General features: G+C 45.4%; 1 protein-coding gene across 2 annotated transcripts; it reads left to right on the top strand.

Annotated features, from left to right (window-relative positions):
• The first annotated feature begins 19 nt into the window (after positions 1-19).
• On the top strand, positions 20-8,910 carry LOC128860634 (AF4/FMR2 family member lilli). 2 transcript variants are annotated; one of them, XM_054098274.1, is made up of 4 exons: positions 20-2,081; positions 2,163-3,961; positions 6,874-7,017; positions 7,128-8,910. In XM_054098274.1, coding segments are annotated over exons 1-4 (2,739 nt in total). In that variant the 5' UTR covers positions 20-2,080; the 3' UTR covers positions 7,923-8,910. The 2 variants fall into 2 exon arrangements, with proteins under 2 accessions (XP_053954249.1, XP_053954248.1); XM_054098273.1 differs by having other exon boundaries at positions 1,526-3,961.
• Positions 8,911-14,766: the final 5,856 nt, after the last annotated feature.

Genomic DNA, 14,766 nt, shown 5'->3' with positions numbered 1-14,766 from the left:
AAAAACAAAAACTGATATGAGCAAAGCAAAGCCCAGCGAGCGAACGGAAAGAAGCAAGCAAGTAAAGCAGGAGCGCGGAGAGCCAGTTTATAGCTTATTACGCAGCGGGCAGCAAAGGGGTCAGCGGCGAGTGCTTTTGAATGTGGAAAGTGGTGAATGGTGGGGAATAGTACGGTGCAGCAGCAACAACAGCCCAGGCAAAGTGCAGAGAGGAGGGAAAACGTGGAGTTAAGGTAACAGTAGTAAGAGTTGTTGAGTATAAAGTGGGAGAGAGTGAGGTGCGTTAAAGGTGACCGAGGAGGCTACAGTACGGTTATGGCACTGGCAGTGGCGTTGACAATTCGATGTGACACAGTGAGGCAGACGAAGCGGTCGCGGTAGCAGTAGGAAAAACGCATAATAGTGATATCAAAGTATAAGTATAAATATTTATGTGCGAGTATTTATTAGCTAAAATAAAACGGAAAACTTAAAAATCTAAACAAAGCAAAAACAAACGTGCGCTTATTTGTATAACAACAACAATGAGTTAGATTGTCAGTCAGAAAGTCAGTTGGTAAGGCAGTTAGTCAGTGGCAAAGTGAGCAAGCGATCAGTCTTCCAACCGTCGGTAGCAGCAACAGCAACGGAAAAAAGCAACTCTAAGTGCGGTCACGACAAGCTGAACACACAGCTAGAGCAACAACAACGATATCAACAGCAGCAGCAGCAGCAGCACCACCACCACGCCGAGTGGAGCAAGCACAACGAGAAGTGGCCAGCAGTATAACGCGACCGCAGCCGCGACGACAGCGACGGAGACGGAGACGACGGAGCATGCCACACACAGTTTAAATATGTGAAATTAGTACAAATCGTGATTTCAACGGTGAACGACGAATGTACGGCGGGCTGCACATAGCACAACACGTTGTTGCGGAACGGACGCGCAGGCAACACACAACAGAGAAACAACAATACCAAAAGCAAGCGAGCAAGTCAGCTATCAGGCGAGTAAGCAAACAAACAAGCAAAAAGGCAGGCAAGCAAGCAGCCGAGCGTACGAGCCAGTAACCACAAGCGGTGGAGGAGAAACAGCAACAACAACAACACAAGCAAGTATATCAGCAACAATAATAATAAGAACAAGAGTAGAAGTGTAGCCAACACGAAAGCTAAGTAGAAGCAAGAGGAATACAAATAACAACAAAACAGGCATTGCTCCGCGCCACAGTAGAAAAAACTGCAAACACCTCCAAAAGCGCCAGTGTGCCAGTGCATGCCAGGCAAGCAGATATTCGGACAATAAAAACAAGAGTGAAAATACAGCTGACGGCTGCACGACACGACGTACGAGTCCAACATCGCACACACACGTCATAAACAACACACGAGCGTACAGGCTAATAGAACGACGACGCTGACGCGAGGCGAGTTGGATTGATAGGCAAAGAGGAAAAAGAGGCCGACGTCATTCAGAATAAGGCGAAGGCAACTCCACCGCCACGAAGGTGACTCGATAGCGCTGCTAGACGCAGGTTAACGCAGCAGCAACACGGCCACGCAGGACTCAGTGCTAACGTCCCCCATTCCTACCCCCAATCCCGAACTCCCACAGGCACAGCACCATCCCACCGCTCCTAACGGGAAAGCAGTAGTAGTAACAATTAAAAGGCAATCGTCCGTCCCTTACCCATTTATAGCTTCAACGAATCGCCCTCTGCGACGACGCCAAACGCGGCAGCAGCAAGAGAACGCGTTACCGAAAAAATTGCAGGCATCAGCGGAAAAAGATACGCACAACTACGGCAACACCAATTACACCACCACCACAACCAACAGCAACAACGTAGGTACCACTATAAGCAACGGTAGTACGAATAACAGTACAACACGTGAAGGAGACAATAAGCGTCCCTTTGCTGCTGTAGCAGTCGTTAGTGTGGTATCAGCGCTGGCGAAAACGAAAAGACAACGCGGTAGAAGGCGGCACGTAGCGACTACGCGCAAAGTACTCGCTTATAACTTTGGCAAAAAGAAAACAGGCAGTGTTTTAGGAAAAATTATCACCTGTTCCGCCGATAAAAATACCGTAAGTAATAGTAAGTACCACGAGTTAGGCAGCAGCAATACGGAAGTATCTAACACAAATACAGCAACTAACTCTATATCTTCATCTGAAGTGACTCAGAAATCATTGACGACGTCGCCCGCAACGGAGCCGGAGACATTAACGGAACGGGGCAGAGACCCTAAGGCCGAAGGTGATACTGAGGCGACGACGACGACGACGACCGATTCGGCTGTGTGCCCGCTAGAACCAGAAAAAGCCAACAACATTCCCCCGCCACAGCTCCGCCGCCGTCGCAAAGCGCGCCTTACATACAAGCGGGCGCCACCGACACCATCGCCGTCCTCCATGTCCTTGTCGGTGGCGCTGCCTGCGCTGCATGCAGCTGCCTTAGCGACAGGTGGGGGGGCGGCGACCAACGGTGGCAGTGGTGGTGGCACATCTGCACTCTCACCCACCTTCGGCGTGGGCGGGGAATCGCTGCCTAGCCCTACAAGTGAACGCGTTGAATGGTCACGTTCCACCATACTTGATTTCATCGAAGATTACCGCATGCATCGCGTACTATGGGATCCCAACACAAAAGGTTACCACATCAAGCAAACTAAATATGAGGCACTCAAACTGTTAGGCAGCAAATATGGCACAGAGATACGCTCGATACGCAGTAAAATTAAAAGCTTACGCTCATCATTTCATCGCGAACATGGCAAGGTGATGATCGGCAGGCAAAAAGGTGTCCACTACCAGCCCATGTGGTTTGCATACGACGCCATACGTTTCATACTTGACGGTGAAGGCGGCAACGGGGGCGTCGGTGGTGGCACTGTAGCAGCAGTGCGCGGCCAACACGCGCAAGCAACAGCAGGCGGCGCGGAGGGAGAGGCTGACGAAGTGGAAGAGAAACTCACATTATTACGCGATGATAGCGTGGATGGTGGTGGTGGTGGTGGTGATGATGACGGTGACGGTGTTGGGGAGAGCGGTGAACTAGATGATAAATACGCAGCCGCTGTACGCGCCATACAAGCAGCGGCACTCGCTGGTGCGCGAGAGAGCGTCGCCGGTGGCGCAGTAACGACTGGAGCAAACGGTGCGGCGGTGGCGGAAACCACAGTTGACGAGTTGAAAGTCGAACCACAAGCCACAAGTGTGACGGCAGCCTCAGCAATAGTAAGCGCTGCAAAAACAGCAGCAGCAACGGGTACGGGCCAACTACCATCACAACTGCCAACTACGGTTGTATATGGCATGAAACCAGCCGCTGCGGCGGCAATAGTCGCCAATAGTAAGCTATTTAATGCAGCGTGTGCAGCACCAGTGACAACGACAACTACAACAAATGTAACCACCACAGCGACCGAATCGCTGCCCACTGTGGCGGCCACTACACATAGTGCATTATCAACGGCGGCGACGGTGACAACAACAACTACGGCTACATTATTGCCACATTGCGGCACCAGTAATGGCAACATGCATGCCAACAGCAATAATGGCAGTGGCAGTAATATGAACGTCAACAATGCAATGGCCATGATGACAATGACGACGCCAGCGTTGACAATTATCGGCAGCGCTGGACTGGCAATGGGCCTTGGTGGACTGGCGACAATGACAACAGCAGGCGGCGCAGGTAGTCTTGGCGGTTGTGGCGTAGGTGTGCTTGGTAATGGCGCAACAGTTGGTGGCACAACAATGTCCCATGCATTCGGCTCTACCACACCACTCCACCAGACCGTCGCCACTGCCAATGGTGACGATTCGACGGCCGCAAGCAATAGTTTGGTGGCGCGTGTAGCCGCAGCTGTAGCGGCAGCAGCAGCCGCTAATGCCGCCGCCGTAGCCAATGCAAATCGGAATGTCGCTGGGACTATTGACGAACAGCAAAAGCAACAACAACTAACTGCGGTAAGTAGACGAGCATTTAGTATTTATGTACACATGTATGTATATATGAACATATGTATGTATGTGTATGCATTTGTCAATATTTGTGCTGTTGTGAGTACATTTTTGCGGGCGGTGAGAGGTGGTAAGAGCAGTAAATTTTTACTGCTGCTGTCATTAGCTGCTGCCACTTTTTTAATATTCGTACTGTTGCTTTGTAGGGTTTTGTTAAGGCTGTCGATATTCCATTCTGTTTGTTTATTTCATTTTCATTTTATTATATATTATATGCGTCTCTGTACTCTCCACTAATGCTCGCTTGCGCTTACTTTCGTCAGCATGTCTGTCTATCTATGTATGTGCATATATGCTTTTGTTGTTGCTATTGTATTAGTGGTTTGACTTGTTCACATTATGCTGATGAGCTGTACAACCGAAGGTGTGAGCTGTCTGGTAACGTTGACTGTGCGTTCGTAGTATGTGTCCGTGTGTATGTGTGCCTGTTTCGTGCTCCGTTGCCGTCGTGTATTGAGCGTGCCGAGTGTTGTGTGTACCTTATTGCGCTGCAATGTTGGAGCTTGAAGCTCTGTCACCACAGCTGCTGCTGCTTTTCAGTGCCATATGATTTGTTCATTGTTTTTGTTGTAGTGTTAACTTTAGTCGTAGAATGCATGATCGACGCCCCGCAACTTTGCGACACATTACTAACCCAGTAAGAAATGGATTAGATTACTTGCCATGACTCACCTGCAAGTACTGCTAGAGCGAGAACAGGAAGCAAATGCCCAAAATTAGTAAATTTGATGTTAAGTTGTTTGTGTTAAATTAGAAAAACAGTTACATGTAAGCTAGCGAGCAACTTCAGTTCTTCAGAGGATACTCGAAATATGAATAAATAGTATTTCTCGGTCGCCAATAAAAAAACGAAAACAAATACTTAATTGAGACCAAAATTTTGTATCTAATAATACACCTAAGAACTTCTCAACGCATGGCAATAAATGAGCGTCCAAAAATAACAAAACTGGCGTTGAGTTACATATTGAACTTAAATATGAGTAGCACACAACTGAGGAACTTTTAGATCCAGTCTCTCGTGTATTCTTGCAAAGCGTACTAGCATCACTTTTTCTCCTCAATCTCCATTAGACAATGTAAACCTTCCCATTCCCGGCGTGGCATAATATTTTAAGTTCCTGCATTTCTCAGACAACTTCAAGCAATTCAGCTCACGTTTTATAAGAAACTCAGCCAAACCAGCATTTAGGAATCCAATTTTGTGGGTATCGGGCTGAAATTTATTTCTCCTGCATTTCTCAGACAGGATCAAGCTGTTCAGCTCAAATTTTACGAAAAGCTTAGGAAGGTAATTTTGTGTTTGAATAAAAAACAGAACATCGGACAGAAATTTATTCCACAGGTGTTTATCTTGCGAGCGTGTAAATCGAGATTTTTTCGCAAAACTGCCCACGATGTAGGCTGATATACTAAAGGGTGATTTTTTAAGAGCTATAGAAAAGTTTTTCAAAAAAAAACACACTTAAAATTCGGAAAAATGCACGAAATTTTTATTTAAGTTTATATTTATTCTTCACTTATATTAAAAATACATAAATTGAACGCATAAGCACTTTTTTAGATCGAGTTAATAAGTCCACTCGACTTGTATGTAAACATTTTGTCTACATCGTTAGAAATTGTAACTCGAGCAAAAATTTCTACATAAACGTTTTTAAAATTGAGTTAAACCTCAGGTCAGCTCTTTGAAGTAAAGTTAAAATAAAGGGTGTTTTCTAAAAAGTAATGCAAATACAAGTATGTGATTCTGAATTTAAATCGCTTTAGTTTTCAATATGAGTTAGCCATTCATGCTTATTGCTTTTTATGTGCTAAATATACAATAAATAATCAAAAGATAATAAAGATGCGACCACTAACGCAGAATTCTGGTAGTAAGTTTTAATTTTTTATTTCTTGTTTTTAAACTTCACCATGAGAAAAATATAACCCATGAATAATGTTTTGACGTTTTCAGATCATTAAAAACTTGAGCAACTTTGTATACAAGTATACAATTATTATGCCTCTATTGAAGCCTCCCTTCTTACAGTTATCCCATGTCTTCGATCTTTTCAAGCTTCAAATGATTACCCACAAAAGCAGTTGACGAAAATACAAAATCAACTAAAAACTTAACCCCACATTAATACTTTCGACAATCTGATAAAGAAACGGCTTTCCGCCGAATAAATTCATTTCAAATCTGCACATCAAAATTTGATTTCACTGCTGCACCGAAATTGCGCATGCTACTACATATTTCCAGCCAGGCATTTGCTGTGTGATTTTCAACGGAATGCGCGCTTTGCGGCTTTCGCTGCCGACAAAAACGTCTGCGCTGGCAGCGCTGGCACAACTTGGCCTGCAGTTGCTGATAAGCTCACGGCAACAAATTCGCTTGGCTGTGTGCGTGCGTGTATCGATGCATGTGCTTAAGTTATGCTGTGTGTATGCGTGCGTTTAATTCTCAGTACGAAATCACACTAAAGCTGATGCAACAACAGCTACAAAAAAGAATGCAAAAACAGCAATAACCAAAGCCAAAGCATTGGCATGCGGGTACTACGCTGTTGAACTTGTAGTCACAATCAGTGCTGTGGCTGGTTTTTTTGTATTTTTTAATATTTTTTTTGGTTTCTTTTTATTTTTTTTTTTTTTTTCATTTTATAAAATTTCTATATTAATATGCATGACATTGTGTCTGGTGCTGTTGTTGTTGCAACAACTAACGTTGTGTTTTTATTTTATTTTTGTTTTTTTGTTGTTGTTGTTGCTGCCCCTGTGCAACAAAGCAACAAAAGCTTATTTACATTTGCTTTTTGATTTTCTGTTAGAGCGAGAGCTTGACATGTTCAACTGGTTTTCACTTGCAGGCGCGGTCCACAGCAGCAGCGGGCGCGGCAGGTATCCACGGAGCTGGCGCTGCCAACTCTGTCACAGCCACTGCCACCGATTACGATGCCGATATACAAAGCTTTTGTTGCAACATCAGCGCGGACGATGTGAAAACTGAAATTGTAAGTTGTGTGACCGTACCGATTTCTCTCAGCTTCATCCGGCAACCGAATGACTAATTCCATACATTTCACTGCTGCCCTTTTCTTCTTCTTTCTTCTCCCACATGCAGATCGAAGGTGACACTGGTGAACTAGTCATGCTCGAACAACAACAACAACAGCAACTACAACAGCAGCAGCAACAACACCATCAGCAGCAACACCCACGTCCGTGCAGCGTCACTCCACTTACAGCCTCAGCAGTGAACTACTACAAACTGCCACCAATGGCTGAATTGCCAATGTCTTCCAGTGTAGGTGGACGCAAACGTAAACTGCTTGGCCTGCACGTTGATACTGCCTCGCCATCCAAGCAGCCCGTATTGGGGCTGCAACAACACTTACAGCAACACCTACAATTGCAACAGCAACAGCAACACCAGCACCAACAACAGCAGCACACGCAGACGCAACATTCCAACGCACAAGCGAGCTCCAAGTCGCGCGAGCGTGAGCTGATGTCCGCTGGGGTTGGCGGCGCGCTAGCTTTCGCCGCCGCAGGCAATAATCATAGTCAAAATAGCAACAACAACAACGGCAATAATCTTAACAGTAATGGCAGCAACAGCAATTTGCACAATCAAAGTTCCAATCAAAATCCAAAAGCTAACACCAACAATCAAAGCAATGCTGGCAGCAGCAGCAGCAGCAGCAACAACAACAACAACAACAACACACAAACCCCAAACGATGAGTATGGTGTTTTCGGCGAATACGTAGCCATCACCATACGCAAGCTGAAGACCCCGAAGGCAAAGATTGTCATAAAGCATCTCATCAACAATCTGTTGTATGAGGCTGAACTGGGCAAGTACGACCACGGCATGCCATCGTCCAAAGAACCACCGCAATTGTATAAGATGTGATGCAAGGACGCCAGGTTGAACGCGACGACGCAGTTGCCCCGCACAGTTGTTCCGCCATGGTTCAACTCATCTAACACAACTGCTTTCGCAATTGACTGCAATAAAGTAAAGATGGAAACAGTTGACGCCAATGAAGATGAGGTTGAAGGCAGGACGGAATTGTAAAAAGAGTAGCTGCAGGGGCCACTGCTGTGGTTGGCCAACACCTGGACACTAGTCATAGTTGAAGCGAAACAATGTAAAGCAGAATAAACTACAGTAGAGCAAAGTATAGTAAAGTGAAAGAAGGTGAAGTGAAGTCGAAGTGAAACGCAGTGCAGGAAGTAATGAAATATGAAAAGTTAAGCAAATCGTAGCAGAGCAGCAAATGAATGCGTTCTATTCAGGGAATTAAAGGAAATAATGTGAATTTGAAAAGAAAAACAAAAGCAAACATAAAAAACATAACATAAACCTAGAATTGTAGAACAAAGAAGTACATAAAAATATAGCAAATGCTTTTAGTGAATGGGAAATGCGAAATGGAAAGCGTTAGATAATGGAAAACGTTCGGGAATCGCAGAAGCGGGAAAGATGAGAGAATAAAAAGAAACACACACACAGCAACATACCATACAATTTTACTACTTTATATACATTAAACTCAGGTGCCTTTTTGATAGTCAAATAAGTTGTTATTAAATATATACTTTATTGTATTTATCTTTATATATATATATATACTTACTATGTGTATATGTAAATATGTTCATATGTATTGACATACCTGCATATAGAAATAAAAAACAAAAAAAAAAAAAAACGTTGCAAGGAAATGTGCAAATAAAGCAAAGCAAAGCAAAATATTTACTAAATGAATTGATAAAAAACTACTTAATTTTAATTTTATATTTTATTTTATTTTACTTACAATATTTGTACAGAATGTACCTTTTAAATTGAAATGTTGAAAATTGCTAAATAAAGTAACAAGGAATTAAAGCAAATTCGTTGTTTATGGTTATCACTGGATTCATACGTATGTGTGTGAGTATATACTTGCATTATATAAGGAAAATGTTCCGGACCGCTGCGCAACAGAATGTTCTTTGCATTTTTTGCGAACAGCGTCGAGTTTTGGGTAAGCAATGGAAACACTATGAGAGGTACGAGGCGTGCTCCTCAAATAACGGCACTGACGCTGCGCCAAAGGAATACCGAATACCATATCGAATGATCCTAATATTTTGGACATGGTTTTCAATCTTTCTGAAAATTGGTTTCTTTGTAGGCTTCAAGTAAAGAGAAAATTAAAAAAAAAGTTTAATAAAATTCAGATTTATTTAATGCTAAAAATTTTGGTATGCGTTTTTTTAAATCAAATATCTTCGGTTTTTTAACACTAATTTAATGTTTTTTTTTTAGATTTATTTAATGCTACAAATTTTGGTACGACGTTTTTTAAAGTTGAATATTTTTGGTTTTTTAACATTAATATGCATTTTAATTTAATTTTTTAGGATTAAATGCATATGGAAAAATAAGAGCTTTAAGTAAAGATTAAATTAAGCTGAAACAAGCAAACATTAAGAGGGCAGATACATTCCCATGGCAGCCGGTTCTACGTTACCGGAATGACTCGGGTTTTTCCCGACCAAGGGCTGCCGCCCCAGTACACTAGCCCTGTCTAGTGTATCATATATCACCCCACCCCGTACGTCACAGGAGCAAACTCTCGCAGCAAACCTGCTCCAAATGCTTCTCCTCAGGGCTGGAGTCGAATCCAACCCTGGGCCAGAAGTATTCTACTGCTGCGTCTGCCATCAACGGCTCCACCCGAACTCCACCTCGGTTAGGTGCAATAAGTGCAACGGGTGGAGCCACCTTAAGACCTGCTCAGGCCTGAAGTCGCACAGGGAGTGGTCTACACGGTATGTGGCCACGTGTTGCTCCCGCCAACAGGCGTCTGATGCCTCCACGGCTACCACACCCCCTGATAGGTCGGCACTACCAACCGCCACCACAACCCACACCTCCACGGTGAGGAGCCTATCGGAGCAACACAACTCCCCTTCAACCCCTCCTATCCCTTCCTGCTCCAACCCCAGTGCGGGGACAAACCAGCAGCTCCTGGTCCCCCGTACAGTCTGTTCCGTGTGTCAGACCGTAATACCTCGGAATCTGGTATCAGTCCAATGCAATTCCTGCAGTGGCTGGTGCCATTTTCGGAGATGTTCCGGCCTGCGCACCACCCGTGAGTGGACAACTGCCTGCGTTGCCCCCTGCTGCAGAGCTCTGCACCCACTACCTCCCCCGGAGGCGCGGCCGCCCACCACCATCAGGCCGCAACAACCACAGTGGATTGCACAGCAGGTCCAACGTAGACAACCCCACGCGTCCCTCGCCCCCCGGATTACACTGACCTCACCGAGAAGCTTCAAGCTTCTCCAGTTTAACTGCAACGGACTTACGAGTACTTTATGAGCCGGCACAGTATCAAAATAGCTGCGGTCCAAGAAACAAAGTTGCACGCTAGGTCATCTCTGATCACCAGGGATGGCTATAACGTGCACAGACACGATCGCGAGCGAGACAACGGTGGTGGCCTAGCGTTTATAGTCCACCACACTGTGCAGTATCGTCTTATCGATGAAGAAATCGACCCCAGGGACAGCACCTTAGAATGTCAAGGCATAGCTGTCCGGTCAGGCGATTCCGAGCTCGAAATTTTTAACATATACATACCCCCTGTCACCTGCTGCCCGGCAGGATATCACCCTGATATAGGTGCGCTTATCAGAGGTGAAAACCGATTGGTTGTAGGTGACTTTAATGCGCATCACGATCTTTGGCATTCAAGCCTGCCAAATTATCGTAGGGGACAGCAATTGGCAGAGCAGATAGACGACTCGACATTCAGCACAGTGAACGACGACGCCCCCACCAGGGTAGTGAGCAATTATAGCAGCTCACCTTACCTAACAATTGCTAGCGCGGGTCTGATAAATAGCATAACGTGGCGACCTATGCTATCGCTTGCATCAGACCACTTGCCCATTATCGTCTCGATTGAGAGACCTGCCGACTTCGTTTCCGCGAACCACCGGTCCTATTTTAACTTTAAAAAAGCTAATTGGGCCGGCTTCACGGAATTCACCGAGGACACCTTCGCCGCTCTTCCCATCCCCACTGATGTGCGCGTTGGCGAACGCGCATTCCGCAAGGTGCTCACAGCTGCTGCGGCTCGCTTCATCCCAGCTGGATGCTATAAGGACATCCGTCCTCATTTCCCAGCAGAAGCAGCCAGTTTAGCAAACGAGCGTGACCACCTACGCCAGGCCGATCCCGGGGATCCCCGCATAAGGGATCTCAATTTGGAGATCCGGCAACTGGTAAACCAACACAAGCGGACTAAATGGGTTGAGCACCTGAAGACTTGTAACCTCACCTCCGGAGTGAGTAAGCTCTGGTCCACCGTTAGGTCCCTGTCGAACCCGACGAAACACAATGACAAGGTGGCTATCACCTTCAACGGTTGTACTTCGTCGGACCCGAAGAGATGCGCGAGCTACTTTAGCCGGCTGTTTACACTGCATCCTCCGGGCGACAGAACCAAACGTCGTGTTACCAGAAGGCTGCACAAACTGACGAACGACAGTGCGCCACTTACTTTCTCCGGTGATGAGGTTCAGGGGGCCATCAACAAGTCGAAATCATCGAAAGCCATTGGCCCTGACGGACTGAACGCGCTGATGCTGAAGCATCTGGGACCTCTGGGAGTAGGATACCTCACAAGGGTCTTCAATTTGTCTCTGGCCACTCTCATCATCCCTGACAAGTGGAAAGCAGGGAGAGTGGTCCCACTATTGAAACCTGAGAAACCCGCCAACCAAGGGGAGTCTTATCGGCCGATAACTCTCCTTTCCCCAGGAGTGAAGACACTTGAAGCCCTCCTACTCCCACTCTACACGACACACCTGGCCCCAGCCCCACATCAGCACGGATTCCGACGAGTGCACAGCACCACCACGGCACTCACCGCCATAAACGCCCAGATAAATCGCGGGCTTAACCAAAACCGGCCCTGCGAGAGGACTGTCCTAGTAGCGTTGGACCTAAAGAAGGCTTTCGATACAGTCAACCATTCCACGCTACTAGATGATATTTATCAGTCGACACTCCCGCCAGGGCTGAAGAGGTGGTCCGCGAACTACCTGAGCGGTCGGCACTCGTCAGTGATTTTTCGAGATCAAATGTCAAAGCAGAGGAAGATTAAGCAAGGCGGTCGGCACTCGTCAGTGATTTTTCGAGATCAAATGTCAAAGCAGAGGAAGATTAAGCAAGGCGTACCGCAGGGTGGTGTACTTTCACCCTTGCTTTTTAACTTCTACATCTCAAAGCTCCCCCAACCACCAGCGGGAGTTTCCCTGGTCTCATACGCTGACGATTGCACGATAATGGCGTCGGGCAATGACATCGATGGCCTGTGTTCCAAAGTGAACAACTACCTCACCGACCTTTCTCGCTTTTTCACTGCGAGGAATCTCCAACTTTCCCCCACCAAGTCCACGGCGACCCTTTTCACCACCTGGACAAAGGAGGTCAAGCTGTCCCTTAAGGTAAAAGTCGACGACACACCAATACCGACTGTGAATAACCCCAAAATTTTGGGTGTAACCTTTGACAGCTTGCTCTTCTTCTCTGCGCATGCAACCGCAATTGCCACTAAAGTCCAAAATCGCAACAAGGTCCTCAAATCGCTGGCCGGCAGCACTTGGGGCAAAGACAAAGAACTGTTGCTTTCGACATTTAAGGCAATTGGTCGGCCGGTTCTAAACTATGCTGCGCCTGTCTGGTCGCCTGGTACTAGTGATTCGCAGTGGACAAAGCTTCAGACATGTCAGAATACCGCCATTCGGACAGCGACCGGTGCCTCCTGATGTCACCTATACAACACCTGCACAACGAGGCACAAATGCTCCCAGTCGCGGAGCACAACAAATTGCTCAGCAAGCAGTTCCTGCTGGGGTGTTACCGCAGGTTTCACCCCTGCAGACACCTGCTTGAGCCTGAGCCGCCTCCCAGGCACGTCAGGAGACACCTCCTCGACTACGCTGACGAACTCCAGGACAAAACTGACCGAAACCTACTGGACCGGACAGTATTTAGACAGTCAATAAACGACATTCACCGGGAGACCGTTACCACCTTCATGAACTCCCGTCCTGTGAATGCCGTAATCGGAGTCCAACCACCACCTATTGCAGATGAAGAGCTCCAGCTTCCCCGTGAGACTCGTGTAACATTGGCACAATTACGTTCTGGATTAAACTCCTACTTATCCAGAATTGACCCCGACATACCAAACACATGTCCGGCAAGTGAAGGTACCCCGCACGACACTAACCACCTCTTCACATGCCCCCTTAATCAGACTCATCTAACCCCCTCTCCCTCTGGACCCAACCCGTCGAAACAGCATGTTTCCTAGGCCTACCCCTAGATAAGCTAGACGAAGACGACCGATGATATACCTACACTGACAGGGCTAACTATGCTGTTAAAACAACAACAACAAGGGCAGATACTTGTAAACGGCCATATTTTCCCTGATTTTCATTAAAATTATTTAAAATGAAGAAGTCAATATATTTTTTTCAAAATTGGGGTAATAGTTTATTTATACATTAAAATAATATAAAATTTTTTTTTTAATAATTTAAAACGGCGGATGTACACTCAATTCTTCCAGGAAGGCCGCAGCGGGTCTTCTCAATCGGCGGACATTGTAGCATCGGCGTCAGTGACCTGAATACAAAAAACCAAACATTTTTGTGTTTATTAATATCATAATTTCTATATGAATTAAAAAAAAATAGAAAAAAAAATTGCGGAATACAATGCTTCAAAAACAAAAATGTATTTTGGAGCGAATTTTCCTACGATTTTTACTTCGAAAAAATTATTTTTCGAAAAACTTTCGAAAACTTGTAATTCACAAAGAAAGTAATATCATAAAAAAGATATGTACAAAATTTCAGGGAGATCGGTCAATAGCTTTTCGAGTTATCGCGTACGCCAATTCGAAAAATATAGTTTTGAGAAAAACTCGTCTAAAGTTTGAATACAACGTAACTATACCTCTCCCAGCGCTCGAACGCAAAGAATAGAGTTGTCACGGTTGACGATCTATAATACAAGGTGGCTGATGAAAGCCGCTACCAAAAAAAAATTGAATAACTTTTTTTCTTTTTAAGTTATCTGTTCCATTTTTGTTTTAATTTGCAGATTGATCTTTAAAATTTATTAAAATGGATAACTGGGACACGCAAACAAGAATTTGGATAGTCCGCCGCTTTCACGCACTGGAGTCCGTAGTTTTGGTACAGAGAGAGTACAGGCGGATGTTTGGCGGCGATCCCCCGAGCAGATGGACCATAATGAGACTGGTGAATAATTTTGCTGAGCAAGGAACAGTCGCAAGAAGGCCTTATCATCGAAACCCACCAGTTCGGACGGAGGAAACGATCGCTGCTGTAGCTGCAGCTATGCAAAGCAATCCAAGAGTTTCAACAAGAAGCTTATCTGCTCAACTTGGTGTCAGTCGACAGTCTTTGCAAACAATAATGCACAAAGATTTAGACTTATTTCCCTACAAAATTCAAATGGTTAACAAACTGAATGCAGCAGACTTGCCGATTCGCTTGGAATTTTGCCAGAAGATCCTGCAAATGGTGGAAGAAGACCAAAACATGTTAAACTGCCTTTTCATGTCTGATGAGGCCCATTTCGATTTAAACGGCAATGTGAACAAACAAAATTGTCGAATATGGAGTACTTCTAACCCACAGATACTCCACGAGAT

The sequence above is a fragment of the Anastrepha ludens genome, chromosome 4 (genome assembly GCF_028408465.1).
Source record: "Anastrepha ludens isolate Willacy chromosome 4, idAnaLude1.1, whole genome shotgun sequence".
NCBI classification, from domain to species: Eukaryota; Metazoa; Arthropoda; class Insecta; order Diptera; family Tephritidae; genus Anastrepha; species Anastrepha ludens.
Note: the sequence above shows the minus strand (reverse complement) of the source record. Positions and strands in the feature narration are given on the sequence as shown.